Raw genomic sequence first — 23,027 nt, forward strand, 5'->3', positions numbered from 1 at the left:
TAAGAGGAAAACCTGGAGAATATCATGTGTAATGGGTTGGGATTGGATTTGACTTACAAAACAATGGAAATCTTTAAGAGCTGTATCTTTTGAGTAAGATATATTACTGACCTACACAGTGTATGCTTAGGTTTTAAAAAAAAAAAAAGTGTGACTTTTAAGCCATGGTTATTAATAACAGAAAACTCGTGTTTTTATGATCTTATAGATATATCTTATAAATATGTGCTTTTTCAGTAGCTTATTGCCTATTTTGATTAGAACCACAATGTAGATAAACCAAAAGGAGAAAAACAACATCAATACAAACACCTTCAGTAGGAAAACCAGTAATGTATAAGTTGGAGAGCCTCTCAGAATTATATGGTTTGATTTTTATCTGTCTGGAGTGAGAACATTCTTATATTCCCTTTCCTCCACACTTAGCCCGAAAATGCAGGTTGAGGAACAGCAGTGTCTAATATCTCTTAGCCTAAGCTTCTATACTAACTGTTCACATGGAACTAACATAGGAAGAGAAATTAGATCGAAAGTATTTTAAGAAACCCTGTCACTCAGCTTTGCCATCAAGCTTTATAGCATTGAGCAAGTTACTTAACTCTGGGTCTGCTTCCTCATCTTGAGTTTTTCATCTCCAAGGTTTCTTTGAACAAATTGCATTACACAGCTTTTCTATGACAAATTTTCTTCTGAAGCTCATTAGCTCTGAAAACAATTTTAAGAAAGAATTTTAAGATTACTGCAACTGTGCAGCTTATTTTGATGTTTTTGGACAACATTCATTTTCCTGAGTGAGTTCTGGTGTGATGGATCATTTTTGGCTATGCCTTTTATATAAGGTAGGAAGAAGTCAGTGGAACATACAGCATTCACATTTTGAAGGAACATTCTAGAAGAAAGAAAACACAATTACCAATATCAGTAACAAAAGAACTGAAATCATTACAGACCCTACAGATGTTAAAAGATAATAAGGGAATATTATGAAGAATTTTATGCCAATAAATTCTACACCTTAGAATAAATGGAAAAATTTCTTCAAAAACAAAAACCTTAAAACTGACACAAAAGTAGTAGAAAATCTTAATAGAATTGTATCTGTTAATGAACCTGAATTCTTATTTAAAAATCTTTCCGCAGGGAGCCTTGGTGGCTCAGTTGTTAGGCGTCTGCTTTCGGCTCAGGTCATGATACCCAGGTCCTGGGATCAAGTCCCACATTGGGCTCCCTGCTTGGCAGGAAGCATGCTTCTCCCTCTCCCACTCCCCCTGCTTGTGTTCCTGCTCTCGCGATCTCTCTCTCTCTGTCAAATAAATAAATAAATAAAATCTTAAAAAAAAAAAAAAATCATCTTTCCACAAAGAAACCCAAGCCACATGGCTTTACTGGTAAATTCTAGCAAACATTTAATGAAAAAAAAAATCATAATCTAGATTCCTTCAGAAAATAGAAGCTAGCATTACACCATTGGCAGTATCAGAGACATTATAGAAAACTATAGACCAACATTCGCCATGAATGTAATGCAAAAATCTTTAAATATTTGTAAATCAAATCCAGCAATATGTAAAAAGGACAATAAAACATGACCAAGTGGAATTTATCCTCAGAGTATGATTTTTAAATAAAAAACAATATAATTCACTATGTGGACGGAATAAGAAAAAAACCATGATTTTATCAATAGATGTAGCCAGATCTTTGACAGGGTTCAGTGGTAAATACTCTTAGCAAATCAGGAATAGAAAGGAACTTTCTAGCTTTGATAAAGCATCTATAAAAAAACCTATAGTTAACATCATACTTAATGATGAAAGCCTGAATGCTTCCCACCTAAGACTGGGAAAAAGGCATAGTTTTCCACTTTGACCAAATGTAGTCAAAATTGTACCAGAAGTCCTGGTCAATACATTAAGTCCAGAAAAAGAAATAAAATACGTTCAGATTAGGAAGGAAGGAGTAAAAAATAGTCTTTATTTTCAGATGATGTCATTGTGTATATAGCAAATGTTGAGTTACTAGAAACAAGTGATTTTGGCAATATTGCAGGATACAAGGACAGTATGCAAATGCAAAAATCAGTGGAAGTTTATATAGTCACAATAATTAAAATGAAATTGACAGAAATACCATTTACAAAAAATAAAAAACATGAGCTATTCATGTAAAAATTTAACCTAATATATGTAAGATTTGTATGCATAACTATAAAACATTACTAAGAGAAACTTAAAAAGACCTCAATAAATGAAGAGAAATAACCACATTCATAGATTGGAAGACTGGATACTGTTAAGGCATCAGTTCTACTCAGACTGATTTTATAGATGCAAGTCAATCCTTGGCAAATTCTCAGCAGGCTTTTTGTAAAAATTACCAAACTAACTGTTAATTCCATATGGAAATGTACAGGTCTTAGAAGAGCCAGAACAATTTTGAAAAAGAACAACCAAGATTGAAAGATTTACTATAAAACATAAGACTGGTATTGGTCTAAGATAGACAAATCAGTGGAACAGAGTAGAGGGTATAGATCCATATAAATACGTACATACATACATACATACATATATACATACATGTAGCTTCACTGGTAAATATATAATTTGATTGGTTTCTAATTTTTATTTAATTGAAATATAGTTGACATTGTGCCAATATATAACAATGTAACATTGTATAAATTTAAGGTGTACAACATACTGATTTGTATAGTTGATTTTTTAAAAAGATTGAGTTATTTATTTGAGAGAGCATGAGCGGGAGGGATAGAGGGAAAGAGAATCTCAAGCAGACTGTGCTGAGTATAGAACCTGACACAGGGCTTTATCTCACAACCCTGAGATCATGACCTGAGCCAAAATCGAGTTGGATGCTTAACTGACTGAGCCACCCAGGTCCCCCTGTAGAGTTGATTTTTCACAAATGCGTCAAAGATACCATTGTAAGGGATACTTTTAAACAAAATATAACTATATTTCTATATGGAATAAAAATTTGCCTCTACCCTTACTTATACCATATATAAAAATTTACATGGGTCATAGATTTAAACATAAAAGCTAGAACTATGGAACTTCTAGAAGAAAACTTAAAGGAGAAAATCTTCACAACCAGGATAGACAAAGATTTTTAGTACACATAAAACATGAATCATAGGGCGCCTGGGTGGCTCAGTCGTTAAGCGTCTGCCTTCGGTTCAGGTCATGATCCCAGGGTCCTGGGATCAAGCCCCGCATTGGGCTCCCCGCTCCGCGGGAAGCCTGCTTCTCCCTCTCCCACTCCCCCTGCTTGTGTTCCCTCTCTCGCTGTGTCTCTCTCTGTCAAATAAATAAAATCTTTAAAAAAACAAAACAAAACATGAATCATAAAAGAAAAAATGGATTTCATCAAAATAAAACATTTTTGCTGTTTAAGATTTTATTTATTGAGCTTGGGGCTGGGGAGGGGCAGCATGAGAGGGAGAGAGAGAGAAAGTCTCAAAGCAGACTCTGCACTGAGTGTGGAGCCCGACGCAGGGCCCAGTCTGATGACCCCAATCATGACCTGAGCCAAAATCAAGAGACAGATGCTCAACCAACTGAACCACTCAGGCACCCCACATTTTTGGTCTTTAAAAGACACCTATGGAAAGGCAGCTTACAGACTGGGAGAAAATACTTGAAATACCTATGCCTGACAGAGGATTGCATCAGTCAGTATACAGACAGAATTTCACAACTCTTTCAGACAACCCAGTTTTTAAAAGGGTAAAAGATTTGAACAGTCACTTCACAAACGAAGATAGATGAATTGACAATGATCACATGAAAAAGATGCTCAAGATCACTAGTCCTCAGAGAAGTGCAGATTAAAACTATACATAGCGGTACTACCCACTAGAATGACTAAACTTAAAAAGACTGACAGTACCACATGTTGACAAGGATGTGGAGCTCCTGGAGTTCTCCTACATTGATGATGAGAGTGTAAAATGGTATACCGCTCTGGAAAACTTTTTGATGGTTTCTGAAAGTTGAATATATGCTTACCCCGTGTGACATAGCAAGTCCAGGAAAACATTTGTTTACAAAAAGAATTTGTGAATATTCTTAGCAGCTTTATTCCTAATAGTCCCAAACAGGAAATAGCAGGTATGTCTAGTAACCCATGAATGCCTTAAAAAAAAAGTGTATATCCATACAGTGGACTATACTATTCTGCAATAAAAAGGAACAAACTGGTGACATATGAGACAGTTTGAATTAATGTAAAAGAACTAGATGAGAAAAAGAAGATAGATACAAGAGTACATCCTATATAATCCCATTTATATGAAATTCTAGACATAATTAAGTTACAGAAAGCAGAACAGTGGTTACCGGCAATTGGTGGTAGGGGATGTGATTTGACTGCAGAAGGGCTCAGGGGAACATTTTGGGATGATGGAAATGTGCTTTTATCTTGATTGTAGTGATGCTTACTTACATAGGTGTATACATTTGTCAAAACCTATAGAACTATGTATTTAATAATATACTTTTGGAATGTCAGTTATTTCTCAAAATTGGCTTAAAATTTCTTAATAGCATTTTACAACTCAATAATTCTTGGTACTGATGTCGGCTTTCACATATTTGACAATTCATTTTTTTAAAAAGATTTTTTATTCATTAGAGAGAGTGAGCGAAAGCATTAGCAGGGGGGAGGGTCAGAGGGAGATGGAGAAGCAGACTCCCTGCTGAGCAGGGTGCCCAACGTGGGACTTGATCCCAGGACCCCAGGATCATGACCTGAACCAAAGGCAGATGCCTAACCAACTGAGCCACCCATGTGCCCCTACTTCATTTTTAAATTATATAAAAATTATAATCTAGAAACACCAAAAGTGCATGTTGCCTCTTGCATTAGAAAATTATGATATAACCCTAAAATCTAGACCTTTTAAGTGGATGACAGTTTTTCTTTGTAAGAAAAGACAGCACAAATTAGTGTGACTTGTGTTCATACTTCATAAAATGCTTTTTCATTTCTCTAATGATATTGGTAGGGTTCTTTTTTTGTTGTCAAACAGTTCCTTGCAGAATATAAATATTAAACTTCTTGTCTATACACAAGGTCAGTACAGAATTGGTGGTTTTGGGGGGGAACTGCTTATGAAGGTTTTATCTCTGACCATCTCTACTGCGCCCTCTGGTGGTTTTTGCATCTTATCTGGGGTAACATGAAAATACATTACTCATTACCTTTGTAGGAGATACATTTTACAAGAGACTTTAAAATCAAACTTTATGTTGAGAAGCTACCCAATACCTTGTATTGATAAAACTATAGTGCTTTGTTCTTGTGATAGTCTTTATGAGAGTAATTCAGTACATGTTTCTTCATAAGTAATTTTGTCATGCCTGATGGTTCTTTCCAGAATATTTCTAAGATAGAAATTCTGAGATTCCTTATTAGAGTAATCTTTCCTAATAGTTTTCATTCTATAATATAGTTCTAAATATTCTGCCATACAAAATAGATTGAGGAATCTCTTCTTGGAAACATCATGTATAGTCAGGATGAGGCTGGAATATTTTATGGTGCCAGAAATTAAGGAGGTGCTCAAAATGGGGATTGTTGATAGGTCATACAGGAGCCAACCTGAGGTAGTAAGTACCTAAACAAAGCTGGAAAACTTTGATTAACAAGTAATGAATATTATTGGATTTTAACCTGTAGAATAAAATAAATATCTGTGAATCCATGTTGTGATATGAATAATTGAATAAAGAAAGAAATGAGAAGGGACAGTTTCAAATTTTTTCTTAAATAGGAACATTTCAATTAATGTAGGAAGAAAGAGGGGAAAAGAAAATCATTATTAAGCAGATACCATAGTAATAAAATCTTGCACACAAGATTCACCTATGGATGCTAAAATTAGGTCACAGTTTTAGGAGAAATAGGATATATGCATAGTCTCAAAGTATTGAGGTGGGGGGTACCCCTTTTCCCCGATTCCCTGATATTTTTTAATACAGAGGGAAAGGTAGTAGATTTATAGTGGAGAAATCTGACAGACACCACGCTGGCCAAGTGATCAAAGTTAATATCACTAGCAAAAACACATTGACCTTATGAATCCTTTGATAACAATGTGCTGATAGGGACACATTATCATTTCTATGGTGTTCTTGCCCCAAATGCCCAAATTCATCCTAATCATGAGAAAATATCAACAAGCTCAAGCTGAGGGACATTTTACAAAATACTGGATTAAAAGTTTCAAGATCGTGGAAGACAAGGGAAGAATTAAGAGTTGTCACAAATTAGAGGAGACTTAAGGAGAAATTATTTTTAAAAAGTTATAAAAAGGTCTCAAATAGTAGAGTTCCCAGATATCTCTCATCTAGCTTCCTCTAATGTTAATGTCTCACTAAACCATAGTACAGTTACCAAAATCAAGAAATTAACATTGGTACAATATTATTAAACTGCATATTTTAGTGAAAAAACTGGTGACATCTGAAAAGTTTTCTTTTCCAGGATTCTAAACAGGATCCCACATTACGTTTAGGTTTCTTTCAAAATATTATTACCGCTAGAAGGATTTGAGAAGACTTTGTTTTTGTTCTTACATGATTAGTAGACTAGTAGTATGTTATTTATAAATCGGCTATTTAAAAGAGTTTCCTTAGGGAGGAATAATCTTGTTTCTGTTGACTACTACACAATTATTGGGAATTGGCTAAAGTTCATGGAAAGTTAATTTTCTACCATTCTGCTTATTTCTTTTCATTTTGAGAAATCTCAGAATCACCTAAAAGAGCTTAGACTTCAAAGTTTTTCTTTTAACCCTAACAGTGGAGTAGCAGCTTAGGGTGTATGTAGTAATAATAATAATGCTTTAGCAGCTAGAGACCGAGATGTCTCTATTATATAATACTATTTTGGAATCTCTTTTATTCATTTTTTCTAAATGAGAAAAAATATGAAGAGACATGGTTGTGTTTCTTTATCTGAGAGAGTGATGAATGAATATGCAACTTTCTGTCTCTTAGTATTATATTACTCTAGTACTAATATGTCCAGTTGACCGTATTTATTAAAATTTACTGTAGCTGTCTTCAATATATGTTGTTAGGAAAATTTAACAGCCACATGTGCAAGAATGAAACTAGACTACTTTCTTAAACCATACATATAAAAATAAATTCAAAATGGATTAAAGACCTAAATGTGAGACATAAAACCATAAATGTTCTAGAAGAGAATGCACAGGCAGTAATTTCTCTGACATTAGCTGTAGCAACATTTTCTAGATAAGTCTTCCGAGGCAAGGGAAACCAAAGCAAAAATAAACTCTTGGGACTTCATCAAAATAAAAAGCTTCTGCATACCAAAGGAAATAATCAAAACTAAAAGGCAATCTACAGAATGGGAGAAGATACTTACAAATGACTTATCTGATAAAGGGCTAGTATCCAGAATACATAAAGAACTGATACAACTCAACGCCCCCAAAACAAATAATCCAATTATAAATGGGTAGAACACATGAACAGACATTTCTCCAAAGAAGACATACAAATGGCCAACAGACACGTGAAAGGATGCTCAACATCACTCATCATCAGGGAAATGCAAATCAAAACTACAATGAGATATCACTCCACACCTGTCAGAGTGGCTAAAATAAAAAACCCAAGAAACAAGTCTTAATGAGGATGTGGCGAAAAAGGAACCCTCTTGCACTATTGGGGGGAAATGCAAACTGGTGCAGGCACTGTGGGAAAACATGGAGGTTCGTTCCTCAAAAGGTTAAAAATAACCCTACAATCCAGTAATCGCACTACTGGGTACCTACCCCCAAAATACAAAAACAGCAAAGGGATATGTGCACCCCTGTGTTTATAGCAGCATTATTTGCTATAGCTAAATTATGAAAGGAGTCCCAAGTGTCCATTGATAGATGAATGGATAAAGAGACTGTGTGTGTGTGTGTGTGTATATATATATACACTGTTCTGCTATAAAATACTGTTCTGCTATAAAAAGAATGAAACTGCCATGTGCAGTAACATGGATGGAGCCAGAGAGTATAATGCTAAAAGAAGTAAGTCAGAGAAAGACAAATACCATACAATTTCATGGTATGTGGAATTTAAGAACGAGCAAAGGGAAAAAAAGACCCGAACCAAGAAACAGGCACTTAACTCTAGAGAACTGATGGTTACCAGAGGCGAGGTGGGTGGGTAGGGGGATGGGGGAAATAGGTGATGGGGATTAAGGAGGGCACTTGTGATGGGCACTGGGTGATGTATGGGATTGTTGAGTCACTATATAGTACAGCTGAAACTAATGCAACATTTTATGTTAACTATACTGGAATTAAAAACTAAAAAACCTGCCACAAAGCAATGCAAAAAATAAACTGTAGCCAAATGAGCTCTCTAAAAGCAAATTCTTATTTTATGTGTTAATAAGATTCCTGAAATCACTTGTTAAAATGAGTAACCATCTAGATTTTGATGTGGTTTTGGAATATAGGTGAGGTTCAGTGGGGTGGAGTCCGGAGCCGACGACAAGAAAGAATTCTTGAGACATCTTTGGTGTAAAATGGTGGTTTCTTTTTATTTTTTTAAGATTTTATTTATTTATTTGACAGAGACAGCGAGAGAGGGAACACAAGCAGGGGGAATGGGAGAGGGAGAAGCAGGCTTCCCGCAGAGCAGGGAGCCCTGATGCCAGGATCCTGGGATCATGACCCGAGCTGAAGGCAGATGCTTAACGACTGAGCCACCCAGGCGCCCCTAAAATGGTGGTTTATTAAAGCACGGGGATAGGACCCGTGGGCAGTAAGAGCTGCTGCACCGGGGTTGTGTGGGGTGGCTGATTATATACTATGGGGTTGGGGGAGATAAGGAAAAAGGGAGGTTTCTGAAAGAACTTTCATATGCTAAAGAATACTCACAGTACCGGAGGCCTTGCCATTGTCAAGTTAAGGTTGTTTACCCCTCTAATAAGGCATTAACATTAAGATAGTTGGGAACTTCCTGGAGGAACATTACACTCTGACCACTTCAAGTATCTGTCAATGGGCTGCAGGTTATAAAGACATTTAATTGTATTTATATTCCCTTCTGGAACCTATTGCTAAGGCTTTTGTAAGTAAACTGAGGGAGACCAAGGTCTTGCAGGATTGTGGTCTCTACAAGTTAACTATTTGTTTTTCCTTTAGGGCAGCCAGGAGTGCCTGAGGAATGTCATATATATATATATATATCCCATGGGGGGGGGGTGGGTATCAGCTTCTGCTTTGTCCTCAGCTTGCCTACTGTTCCCTCATCAATTTTACCTTTTATCCTGAGTATAGTCAGGGTGCATTGATCTGGGTAAGGTGTCAGCAGTTTAATTTGGTGTTTTCAGTGTTAGCAGTCCATCAGTTCCTTATTAATAACTTCATATTTCATAAATTCTGACGAAAAGATCCAACTTTTTAATGTCCTGCTTATATTTTAGAGAATGATGTATATGACTTAATAAGATTCTTTATTTTAGTACTTTGTATATAACATAAATTGAATAGGTGGGCATTTTCAACTATTAAAAGTGATAATCTTTCCAAAGGTATCCTTACAAAAAGTAGAAAAATAACATGTTTTAACTTGGCAAAATATATGAAAACGAATATCTCTGAGTCACAAGATGAGTCAAGAGGGTGAGGTTTGTTTTTTTTCCCCTTGTCCATCTGTTTTAAGGGAGTATGATCCTAAGCAGTAGAAAAAATCTTTGATGTAAGTTGGTACCCAAAATTGGAATTTGTTCTTTAATATTTAATTTGTACTAAGTGCAGATCTGAAACATTTAGAGGTATTACCACAAGGGGTTTAATCTCTTTCAGAGATCTGTGCCTAATTTGTAGGAGATTGGTAAATGCCCATATTTCAAGAACTGCGATGCCATTTCATACTTGAGCATACGTTTAATCCTGCAGCACATCTGCTCTGCAGTGCTGGCAAGTGAACATGCTGAGTAACTGCTTCTCTGGTGACAGGAAAGACCACACAGATCACTCTGTTCCACACCTAAAATAGCTATTTTTGCCATTTGTTTTTGAAAACCAGCTTTCTTCGATCTTGGCTTTAAAAAATATTTATGGCTTTGCCTCCTAGGCTAACCATTTAAAAATACTGTAATTAATTAGGTAGAGTCCTCCAGTTGTTCAGCTAGCCTCAACTAGATAGTAAATACTGAGTAGTTTGTGTCTTACCACTGTGGGGTAAAGCAGGAAGGAAGGGACAGAAAGGAGGAAATAAATGGGTGGCTGGAGAATAGATAATGCTTTCTTTCAAATTAAACTGGTTTCTTAAAGAATCTCAGGGTGAGTGTCCGCTGCAAGGGATGTGTGAGAATGGTGGTGAATAGAAGATTTAGATAGAGCTCACTCCCTCCAGGCCTTACTTTAGGGGCTTTTAAAAAAGCCAATTATTGGGGCGCCTGGGTGGCTCAGTCGTTAAGCGCCTGCCTTCGGCTCAGGTCATGGTCCCAGGGTCCTGGGATCGAGCCCCGCATCGGGCTCCCAGCTCCGCAGGAAGCCTGCCTCTCCCACTCCCCCTGCTTGTGTTCCCTCTCTCGCTGTGTCTCTCTCTGTCAAATAAATAAAATCTTTAAAAAAAAAAAAAAGCCAATTATTGTTAAAGGGGGATCGCTGGCACATTGCTTTGGCTTTGAGGAAAGTTGTAACTACTCATCCAGAATAGGTATCAATATGTTTTATAGTATTTCATAAGATATTTAAAGCAAAAGACAGAAAATGGTTTTAAAGGTTGCTTTAAGGGCTTTTGCCAGAGAATGAATTAGTGATACTTAATAACTACAGGATTACAGTTAGTATCCCCCCCTTTTTTAAATCAAAGAAAAATTGATAGGGGTCTCCTAAATGGAGAGTTCAGGGAAGGACATTCCAGTAGAGGGTATATAAGGAAATGGAGGCATGAATTTTATGCTATCTGAACAACTGTGCCGAGAGCATTGTAGCTAAGGTAAAGATAATAGGGGAAGAGAAGGATGGAAATTTAAATTGAGGCTAAATATTGTCAAAGGCTCTAGATTTTTTATCCTGATTGTATTAGGAAGCCACTACAAATTTGTAAGCACAAGAGCTAGCAATTTGGCTGAATGTGCCTTTTAGAAAGATTACTGTTGGCAGTGTTAAGTCTATTTATTTGATGGTTTATGATTTATCTTTATTATTCTTAATATTTGTTATTCATTTGTCAAGACTGGAATGCCGTCTTCTGGATTAGTGGGGTTTTCTAGGCAATTTAAATAATCCTTCACCTCAGTTTCAGTTTAATAATGTGACTTGATAAACTGTTACTTTATGTCCCAGCCTTAGTAAATGGAATCTAAGTGCCCGTAAGTATGCTACATTTTGGCCTTTGCTCTTTCCAATTAATGATACACTCTAGAGCTGGTGGACACATGCCTTTCCTTTTCCACCTGTGATGTACTTTAGTGATCTATTATGTTCAATTTCGTCATCACCTTTTCTGGTTTGTGGTTGTAAACTAAGGCAAAACTGAAGATTACCAGAAAAAAGTAGTTAACTCATCCTTGGTATGTAGAGAGGGGAGAGTAGTTTTCAGCAAAATTTATGAACTTGGAGAAACTGTTCTGAAAGGTTTGCTAATTGGTGTCTGATTGGATTAGTAGTTTTACTCTAAATTCTGATGGCATTTTGATCAGTAAGTTCTAAAACTGAAATTCTTAGAATACTCATTTAAAACATTTATTGAGCACCTTTTATATGCAGTGTACAGAAGAACAATGAAGAGTTGTGGTCTCTGGTGTGAGGTGGCACAGGAGACATGTAAATAAATAAAAACATTTTAGGGACTTACAATTAAGTTTTTTTTTTCCTCCCAAGAGTAAGGGTATCCAGTTTCATCACAGAAAATTAGAAAATAAGGTTTATTTGAACAGTTTGCTTTTAACATCTGTTCATTAAAGAAGGAATACTAGAGGGATTAAAAGGCTCTTTGCAGTTGATGTGTTTATGAGGTGTGTATTTTGCTGTTGGAAGCAGTGTTTAGATGAATCATTAAGAAAGGCATTTCTGTTATAGTAAAATGTATGTATTCTTGCAAACCTCACATGTTGCAAAAATCACGTCTGGGGAAAGTATGGATTGGATAGACCACTTTGCAGCGTTGTTAACAGAGTGCTTAGAAAAACTATTAGGATCTTAAAAATTTTAGCACAGGGGTGCCTGGGTGGCTCAGATGGTGAAGCCGTCTGCCTTCGGCTCAGGTCATGATCCCGGGGTCCTGGGATGGAGCCCCGCATCGGGCTCCTGACTCAGCTGGGAGCCTGCTTCTCCCTCTCCTCCTCCTCCGTCTCTCCCCCTGCTCGTGCTCTCTCTCTCTCTCTCTCTCTGTATCTGTGTCTCAAATGAATAAATAAAATCTTAAAAAAATTTTAGCACAAATAACCTCTGGCATTTGTATTAAGCACCATAGCAATTCATTTATTAGCCTTAAACTAGGACTTGTGCTTCCTATTTTGGATTTTCCTCAAGGTCCTTGAGGACATCTGCTTCAGCAGAAACTAATTTTGTAAAAATTAAATAATGAGCCAGGGTATAGTCACCTTTGTTAATTGTGTTTTGAGGCTCCGTGGTGGGGAGAGGCGGAGGTGGAGAGATGAGGAAGTACTTTTGCAGCTGTTGATGTTACCAGTACTTTTCACCAGATAACAGTGTTGGAAAGCCTTGAGGTTTTTGAGGCCACTAAACTTGCTGTTGTTTTCTCTAAAGGCATTTGTTTGTTTTCATCTTTTTTTGTTAAGATTTTCTTATTTTATCAAGACGTGGTCTTTATTTTGAGAGAACTTGGTCCTTTTCCCTTCCTTTCATAACGTACTAGGAAAAGTCTGTCTGCACCAGCGACATTTCTGTGCTCTACTGATTGACACGACTCCCTTTACCAATTGCGTATGAACTACTTCATATCAGAGCAGCAGATGGTAGTTGTACAGTCTGTACTTGCATAGTTTTTATTCCATTTTAAGATAATTTTATATTTAAAAAATCTATTCTTTAACTTTTAAGTTCTTTTAATGAGAATGCCATATATTTGAATTTTCAACAACAGTTTGCAGTCTCAGTCTCTAATATTGTGGGCTTTAATACATGTATACTCTTGGGCTGCATAACATTTGACTTACTTTTTTTAAAAAGATTTTCTTCTAGAAGTATGGTTTTTAATATATTTGTATTTCTGCTATCAGTGATTAAAATTATTTGTATGAATTAGTCTGATTTCTTAAAGGAATGAAAACAGTAATGTAATTTAGAAGAAAATTATCTTTTTCAAGAATATATATGCTAAGAGACCTGCTAATGAACTTTTATAGAGTAATTACAAACTAATGGAAACACTTGTTTTTCTTTAAAGCATTGAAAAGTGAATTTTGTTAGCTGTGGTTCTTTTGGTTAAAAAATGTGAAGGCTTGTGTTTGATTCGCTCATCCTTGCTAAGAAGTATTCAAGAAACTGGCAACATTGTCCCTTGGGAGGGGAATTGAATGTCTACAGGGTGGGATAGGAGGGAGGCCTTGAATTTTGAACCATGTTCAAACCATGAACTATTAGAAATAAACTTTAAAAAGATAAGTGAAAAGATGCTTTGGTGTACAGAATAGAGATTTAGCCTGCCTAGTAGGAATCACCTGACTTCATGATCGGCTTACCATTGTAATCCTGTAATATCTTGGTGCAGTATACAGTCAGTTTTATGTTATGGCAGGGGCAGGCAAACAAAAAGGTAACCAAATAAAAATATGACTTTCTCTGTTATAAGGAATTAACCAATTGTATTATGTAACTTTTCATTAAACTAGAAATTAAACTGTTGATTAACTGCTGGATTTTTTCCCTTTTATTTTCATAAAATCATTTGTAAATCTTGCTACCTCTTCTGGTTTGCTTTTAGTTGATGCTGATGAAATTAAAAGGCTAGGAAAGAGATTTAAGAAGCTCGACTTGGACAATTCGGGTTCTTTGAGTGTGGAAGAGTTCATGTCTCTGCCTGAGTTACAACAGAATCCTTTAGTACAGCGAGTAATAGATATATTTGACACAGATGGAAATGGAGAAGTAGACTTTAAAGGTAAGAAAGTAGTTTTTTAAATTTAACAAATTATGTAATCTATGACTAATCTCAGTTTTCTGTATTAAAATGACAAATTTAGTTTTTTAAAAATGTTTGTTGGTGATCATATAATAGATTGTTAAATTCTCAAAATCTGTGGTATATGAACCTTAATGAACTAAGACATCTTTTACTGTTTCATTTTTTAAAGATTTTATTTGACAGAGTGAGAGAGCACAAGCAGGGGGAGTGGCTGAGGGAGAGGGAGAAGCAGGCTCCCCACTGAGCTGGGAGTCCGACATGGGGCTCCATCCCAGGACCCTGGGAACATGACCTGAGCCCAAGGCAGACACTTAACAATTGAGCCACCCAGTTGCTCCAATACTGTTCTTTTTTAAAAATTTTGTTTTTAAGTAATCTCTACACCCAGTGTGGGGGCTCAAACTTAACCTCGAGACCATAAGTCACATGTGCTACCTACTGAGCCAGCCAGGTGAGCCATGATGTTTTTATTTATTTTTTTAAAGATTTTATTTATTTGCTTGAGAGAGAGCACAGAGGAGAGGGAGAAGCAGACTCCCCACTGAGCAGAGAGCCTGACATGAGGCTTGATTTTTTTTTTTTTTAAGAGCCCCCCTTTTAGAGTTACATTCCGAAAAGAAAGAAATAGCTTAAAGAAGTGTGTCTCTTAGTGGTAAGCTCAGTATTACATAATAAATTTTGTTCAAATTGATTTGACCTTAGAGAACTCCAAGTTCAGATTTAAAAAATATATATAGATCCTTGTTGAAGTTTCAAATAAGGCATTTCCAGTTTAAAACACTGCTTAGTAATATTTTCCTTTGCAGCAAGGAAACACCTTTTGTGGATCTGTGAGTTTGTGTGGGGGGGAGTATGTATTTTTCTACCTAAAAAATAGAAACTTCTGATTTGTAAACACTTTCTATTCTTATTCAGAATTCATTGAGGGAGTCTCTCAGTTCAGTGTCAAAGGAGATAAGGAACAGAAGTTGAGGTGTAAGTATTTTTCTTCAATGAGTTCATTCTCCCTCTTCCGCCACTACTACCCTACACTACATTATAACCTCCTTTTAAGATACTCGAAAAGAGTATTCTAGATCCTTAATACATATAACAGCAATTTTATATTCTGGAGAAAGTCCTTTTAGGACATTTACAACTAGTAGTTTTTAAAAACAATGTGTCATGGTTGCTTTTTAGTTGGATAGAAACAAAACAATTTCCTTGTACTGAAAACAGCTATGTAAAAACTACGTGTCTTGGGTAAGGGATTTTTTTCATGAAAGTGTGAAGAAATGTTCTGTGATTAGGTAAACTTAGTTTATACGCCTATTTAGCCAGATGTCCACTATTTTGGTTTATGTAGACAGCCTCTATTACAGTGAACATCTGATACCTTTTTAAGGTGTTCAGTTCTTAACTAGAGAGACATTTTATTCAGTAACAGTTCTCTGAGGCACAGGATATATGCAGACATCCTTTGTAAATGAACACTTGATATAAATGAGAATAGTAATAGCAATTGCTATCATTTATTGAGCTTTTGCCATGTTTCAGACACTATTCTAAGCAATTCACATGTATTATTTGTCATCATAAAGTACTCTAAAGAACCTGGGAGGGTGGAACTGTTATTAGTCCCAATTTTATGTGTAGAAACTGAAGCTTATCAAGGTTAAATAACTTAACCCTTAGGTACATTAATTGGCCAAGCACTCTTGATTCCAAAGCCCATACTCTTACCCAACTGTGTTTACCTGCTCCTAGAGGCAAGATCAAATGTGGGAACTATGATGATGATCATAGTTCTGACTTTATAGATATTTGATAGCTTACTTTTTTTCTTCCTCATTCAAGTATTTACTTGTGGTTTTCTTATAATTGTCATTGATTTTCCTTACTCTCTTTTTTAGTTGCTTTCCGTATCTATGACATGGATAAAGATGGCTATATTTCCAATGGGGAACTCTTCCAGGTGCTGAAGATGATGGTAGGGAACAATCTGAAAGATACACAGTTACAGCAAATTGTAGACAAAACCATAATAAATGCAGATAAGGATGGAGATGGAAGAATATCCTTTGAAGAATTCTGTGCTGTAAGTACAAAAGAGCTGGTTCTTCCAACAGTTAGGTTTTAAAAACGTTTACAAAACTACTTACTAGAGAATTCCATATACATTTTTTGCACTAGAAATTTATATATTTGATTTTGCCTTATGGCCTTCATTCAAAGTTTTTAAATTATGTTCCTTGTGATTGTTAATAACTAACAATTATTATTCTCAGGAATTCCTATTCTCGATGATTATCTGATAATACACCACAAGAATGGTATTAATAACTTTTACTTACTGTTAATAGTCCCCCAAATTACAAACAGGGTGTATTCTTAAGGTTTATTTAAAAATAAATATGTTTGAAAACCCTGTGGAAGGTATGTGTTCATGAGTTTCAGCCAGGCATCCAGAAGGTTGGCTTCATGAGTACAACAGAAATGGAGTCTGCATGCATCTTAAACTCATTAGTGAAGCAGTGTAAACGGTGATTCCTCCCCTCCCCCCTCCCAATGAGTTGATGGTTGGTTCTATGTGTGATAGGGTAAGGGCCCCACAGGTGCAAGGACTGCGGTTTTGGGGAGCCCTAAGAAAACTAACTCGAGGTGGAAACTGGGGCCACAGTTTACCTTCTAGTTTATTGCCTTTCTTCAGTACATCCAGAGTTTTGCCACCACTCACTGCTTCCAAACAAAACAACAACACAACCACTCATCTTCTTTCACTACTTTGCCCCTAAAGCAAAGATACTAGCATTTTGATGTATTATAAGTTTTAACTGCAAGCTAGAGATGCTAGAGAATCCAGAAGGAGAGGAAAAAATAACAAAGAAAAAGGTTTTGAAATTTTTCAGTTATGATTGGATGCTTCTATAGGAAGATTTCCCTCCTCCCTTTCTTTTCGTTTTTTATTTAGACCACAGAAGGAAAGACAAATGACTGGTTATGTGTCATGGAAGGACTAAAGTTGCTACTTTGGCATTTAAGTAGAAGTTCATATGATCCTTTAAGTATCTTTCTTCATCTCAAGGGAATGCTGTCTGCATGTTGTTTGAAAAAGTAGGGTGGTACTCTAAAGAAAAGACTGGGTCTTTTTGGAAGACAGTTAAGCTTGAATAGGAGGGGGAGGAGTCTAGATGGTGGAGAAGTAGGAGACCTTAGTTTTGTCTGGCCCCAGGAATTCAGCTAGATACTATCAAATAATTCAGAACACCTGCAAACTCAGCTGGAGATCTAAGAAAAGAATTACTGCAATTCTACAGATAGAAAAGTGACCACTTTCTGCAAGAATGACAAGACGGAAAAACTCACCTCAAAAAAGAGAACAGGAGGCTGTACTGACTGCCAGGGACCTAATGGATATAAGAAAGATGTTGGAACTAGAGTGCAGAATAATGATTATAAATATAAATACTAGCTGGGCTTGAGAAAAGCACAGAAGACATTAGAGAGAATCACTTTCTGAAATAAAAGAACTAAAATCTAATCAAGTCGAAATAAAAAAGGCTATTAATGAGATGTAATAAAAAATGGAGGCTCTAACTGCTAGGATAAATGAGGCAGAAGAGAGAATTAGTGATATAGAAGACAAAATGGAGAATAATGAAGCTGAGAAAAAGGGAGATAAATAACTACTGGATCATGAGAGGAGAATTCGAGAGATAAGTGATACCATAAAGTGAAAAAATAGAATATTTGGGATCCCAGAAGAAGAGGAAAAGGAGAGAGACAGGGTGGGGACCGAAGGTATACTGATGCAAATTATAGCTGAGAACTTCTCCAATCTGGGGAAAGAAACAGGCATTCAAGTCCAGGAGGCACAGAGAACCCTCCTCAAAATCAATAAAAATAGGTCATCAGCCAGACATACAATAGTGAAACTTGCAAATCTCAGAGACAAAGATAAAAACCCTGAAAGGAGCTCAGGATAAGAGGTCCATAACCTACAAGGTTTTGGTAAGGTAACATTAGATTGGCAGCACACCTGTCCACAGAGACCTGGCAGGCCAGAAAGGACTGGCATGATATATTCAGGGTACTTAATGAGAAAAATATGCAGCAAAGAATACTTTATCCAGCTAGGATGTCATCAGGATAGAAGGAGAAAGAAAAAGCATCCAGGACAAACAGAAACTAGAAGAATTTGTGATCACTAAACCATCCCTGCAAGAAATATTAAAGGGGATCCTTTAAGCAAAGAGAAAGCCCAAAAGTAACAAAGACCAGAAAGGAACAGAGACAATGTATAGAAACAGTGACTTTACAGATAATACAATGGCACTAAATTCACATCTTTCAATAGTTACTCTGAATAGCAGCTAAATGCTGCTATCAAAAGACACAGGGTATCAGATTGGATAAAAACACAAGACCCATCGATATGCTGTCTGCAAGAGACTCATTTTAGACGCAGAGACACCTCCAGATTGAAAGTGAGGGGTGAGGGGCGCCTGGGTGGCTCAGATGGTTAAGCGTCTGCCTTCGGCTCAGGTCATGATCTCAGGGTCCTGGGATCGAGTCCCGCATCAGGCTCCCTGCTCCTTGGGAGCCTGCTTCTCCCTCTGCCTCTCTCTCTCTGTCTCTAATGAATAAATAAATAAAATCTTTAAAAAAAAAGAAAGTGAGGGGTGGAAAACCATTTATCATGCTAATGGACACCAAAAGAAAATTGGGGTGGCAATCCTTGTATCACACATTTGATTTCAAACCAAAGACTGTAATAGATGAAGAACGACACTATATCATAATTAAAGGGTTTTCCAACAAGAAGATCTAACAATTGTAAATATTTATGGCCCTAACATGGGAGCAGTCAATTACATAAGCCAATTAATAACAAAATTAAAGAAGTACATTGATTAATAACACAATAATAGTAGGGGACTTTAACACCCCACGCACTGCAATGGACAGATCATCTAAGCAGAAGATCAAGAAGGAAACAAGGGCTTTGAATGACACACAGGACCAGATGGACTTCACAGATACATCCAGAGCATTCCATCCTAAAGCAACAGAATACACATTCTTCTCTAGTGCCCATGGAACACTCTCCAGAATAGATCACATGCTGAGTCACAAATCAGGTCTCAGCCAGTACCAAAAGACTGGGATCATTCCCTGCATGTTTTCAGAGCACAATGCTTTGAAACTTGAACTCAATCACAAGAGGACATTTGGAAAGAACTCAAATACATGGAGGATAAAGAGCGTCCTACTAAAAAAATGAATGGGTCAACCAGGAAATTAAAGAAGAATTTTAAAAATTCATGGAAACAAATGAAAGCAAAAACACAACTGTTCAAAACCTTTGTGATGCAGCATAGGTGGTCCTAACAGGGAAGTATATAGCAATAAAAGCCTTCTCAAGAAACAAGAAAGGTCGCAAATACAAAAGCTAACCTTACACCTAAAGGGCTGGAGAAAGAACAAATAAAGCCTAAACCCAGCAAGAGAAGAGAATTAATAAAGATTAGAGCAGAAATCAATGAAAGAGAAACCAGAAGAACAGAATAGATCAACAAAACTAGGAGCTGGTTTTTTGAAAGAGTTAGTAAGATTGATAAACCCCTGGCCAGACTTACCAAAAAGAAAAGAGAAAGGACCCAAATAAAATCATAAATGAAAGAGGAGAGATCACAACCAACACCAAAAATACAATTATAAGAACATATTAAGAGCAATTATATGCCAACAAATTAGGCAATCTGGAAGAAATGGATGCATTCCTAGAGATGTTATCAACTACCAAACCTGAACAGACCCATAACCAGTAAGGAAATTGAAGCAGTAATCAAAAATCTCCCAAAAAACAAGAGTCCAGGGCCAGACAGCTTCCCAGGGGAATTCTGCCAAACATTTAAAGAAGAATTAATACCTATTCTTCTGAAGCTGTTTCAAAAAATAGAAATGGAAGGAAAACTTCCAGACTCTATGAGGTCAGCATTACCTTGATCCCAAAACCAAAGACCCCATCAAAAAGGAGAGTTACAGACGAATATCCCTGATGAAATTGGATGCAAAAATTCTCACCACGATACTAGCCAATAGGATCCAACAGTACATTAAAAAGACTATTCACCACAATCAAGTGGGATTTATTCCTGGGCTGCAAGGGTGGTCCAACATCTGCAGATCAATCATGATACACTACATTAATAAAAGAAAGGACAAGAACCATATGATTCAATAGATGCAGAAAAAGCATTTGACAAAGTACAGTATCCTTTTTTTTTTTTAAAGATTTTATTTGACAGACACAGTGAGAGAGGGAACACAAGCAGGGGGAGTGGGAGAGGGAGAAGCAAGCTCCCCGCTGAGCAGGGAGCCCGATGTGGGGCTCAGTCCCAGGACCCTGGGATCATGACCTGAGCTGAAGGCAGATGCTTAACAACTGAGCCATCCAGGCAACCCCAGTATCCTTTCTCAATTAAAACTCTTCACAGTGTAGGGATAGAGGGAACATACCTCAATATCATAAAACCCATATATGAAAAGCCCACTGCAAGTATCATTCTCAGTGTGGAAAAACAGAGCTTTTCCCCTAAGGTCAGGAACACAACAGGGATGCCCACTCACCACTGTTGTTCAACACGGTACTCGAAGTCCTAGCCTTAGCAATCAGACAACAAAAAGAAATAAAAGGCATCCGAATCGGCAAAGAAGAACACTCTCACTCTTCACAGATGACGTGATACTCTATGTGTAAAACTCAAAAGACTCCACCTCCAAATTGCTATAACTCATACAGAAATTCAGCAAAGTGGCAGGATATAAAATCAATACACAGAAATCAGGTGCATTTCTATACACTAACAATGAGACAATTAGAAAGAGAAATTAGGGAGTTGATTCCATTTACAATTACACCAAAACTATAAGATATGTAGGAATAAATCTAACCAAAGAGGCAAAGGATTTGTACTCAGGACTAACTATAGAACACTCATGAAACAAAGTGAGGAAGACACAAAACACTGGAAAAATGTTCCATGCTCATGGATTAGAAGGACAAATTGTTAAAATGTCTATGCTCCCGAAAGGAATCTATACATTCATTGCAATCCCTATCAAAATACAATCAACTTTTTTCACAGAGCTGGAACAAATAATCCTAAAATTTGTATGGAACCAGAAAAGGCCCCAAATAGCCAAAGGAAAGTTGAAAAAGAAAACCAAAGCTGATGGCATCACAATTCTGGACTTCAAGCTCTATTACAAAGCTGTAATCATAAAGACAGTACGGTGCTGGCACAAAAAAAGACACACAGATCAGTAGAGAACTCAGAAATGGTCCCTCAACTCTATGGTCAACTAATCTTTGACAAACCAGGAAAGAATATCCAATGGAAGAAAGACAGTCTCATCAACATATGGTGTTGGGAAAATGGGACAGCCACATGCAGAAGAATGAAACTGGACCATTTCCTTACACCATACACAAAAATAGACTCAAAATGGATGAAAGACCTAAATGTGAGACAGGAATGCAACAAAATCCTTGAGAACACAGGCAGTGACCTCTTTGACCTCGGCCACACCATCTTCTTGGTAGACACATCTCCAAAGGCAAAAATGAACTATTGGGACTTCATCAAGTTAAAAAGCTTTTGCACAGCAAAGGAAACAGTCAATAAAACCAAAAGACAAACAACAGAATGGGAGAAGATATTTGCAAATGTCTTATCAGATAAAGGGCTAGTATCCAAAATCTATGAAGAACTTACCAAACTCAACACCCAAAGAACAAGAAATGGGCAGAAGACATGAACAGACATTTCTCCAAAGAAGATACAGAAATGGCCAAACAGCACATGAAAAAATGCTCAACATCACTGGGCGTCAGGGAAATACAAATCAAAACCACGAGATACCACCTCACACTGGTCAGAATGGCTAAAATTAAGTCAGAAATCGATAGATGTTGGTGAGGATGCTGAGAAAGGAGAACCCTCTTAAACTGTTTGTGGGAAGGCAGGCTGGTGCAACCACTCTGGAAACAGTATGGAGGTTCCTGAAAAAGCTGAAAATAGAACTACCCTACGATTCAGCAATTGCACTACTGGGTATTTACCCCAAAGATAAAAATGTAGTGATCCGAAGGGACACCTGTACCCCAGTGTTTATAGCAGCAATGTCCACAATAGCCAAACTATGAAAAGAGCCCAGATGTCCATCGACAGATGAACAAAGAAGATGTGTTACATATATATACACAATGCACTACTACTCAGCCATCAAAAAAATATAAATCTTGATATTTGCAATGACGTGGATGGAACTAGAGGATATTACGCTAAGTCAGATAAGTCAGAGAAAGACAATTATATGATCTCACTCAGATGTGGAATTTAAGAAATAGTAGCATAGATAGGGGAGCGGAGGGGGAAAAAAAAGATCAGAGGGAGATAAACCGTAAGAAACTCTTAATCATAGGAAACAAACAGGAGGGGATGAGGTGGGGGGCTGGGGTAACTGGATGATGGACATTAAGGAGGGCACATGATGTAACGAGCCTTGGGTGTTATATTGGGATGAATCACTGACCTGTACCTCTGAAACCAATAATATATGTTAATTAATTTAATTTAATGGGAATAAAAAAAGGAAGAGAGTTAAGCTTGAGATTTTGAGACTTTCAACTGTTGCATGGTGGTACTTGCTATAAGGGTCTGTCATCTGTCCGTCTCTTCATTGCCAAAGATCACAGAAATACTCTAGTGGACTGGCGTCAGATTGAGTGTGACATGAGACCAGGCTGGTAGTGGCAGCACGGATAGTAGCCAGTTTTTTAAAAGAAGGAAAGAAGAAATCCTAAGCCTTGAGGGAACA

General features: G+C 36.9%; 1 protein-coding gene across 2 annotated transcripts in view; it reads left to right on the forward strand.

Moving 5' to 3' along the window:
- Positions 1–23,027, forward strand: part of PPP3R1 (protein phosphatase 3 regulatory subunit B, alpha) — a 72,950-nt gene that overhangs the window by 43,598 nt on the left and 6,325 nt on the right. Inside the window, exons 3-5 of one of the 2 annotated variants that reach the window (XM_045884871.3) lie at positions 13,962–14,138; positions 15,078–15,137; positions 16,055–16,239. In XM_045884871.3, coding sequence (XP_045740827.1) covers positions 13,962–14,138; positions 15,078–15,137; positions 16,055–16,239 — 422 coding nt within the window. The remainder of the gene's footprint in view (positions 1–13,961; positions 14,139–15,077; positions 15,138–16,054; positions 16,240–23,027) is intronic. The other variant, XM_064572419.1, reaches the window with a different exon arrangement.

This window comes from Mirounga angustirostris, unplaced genomic scaffold (assembly GCF_029215605.1).
Source record: "Mirounga angustirostris isolate CCGP_5_RB_7025 unplaced genomic scaffold, mMirAng1.0.hap1 SCAF_10, whole genome shotgun sequence".
In the NCBI taxonomy this organism is placed as follows: Eukaryota; Metazoa; Chordata; class Mammalia; order Carnivora; family Phocidae; genus Mirounga; species Mirounga angustirostris.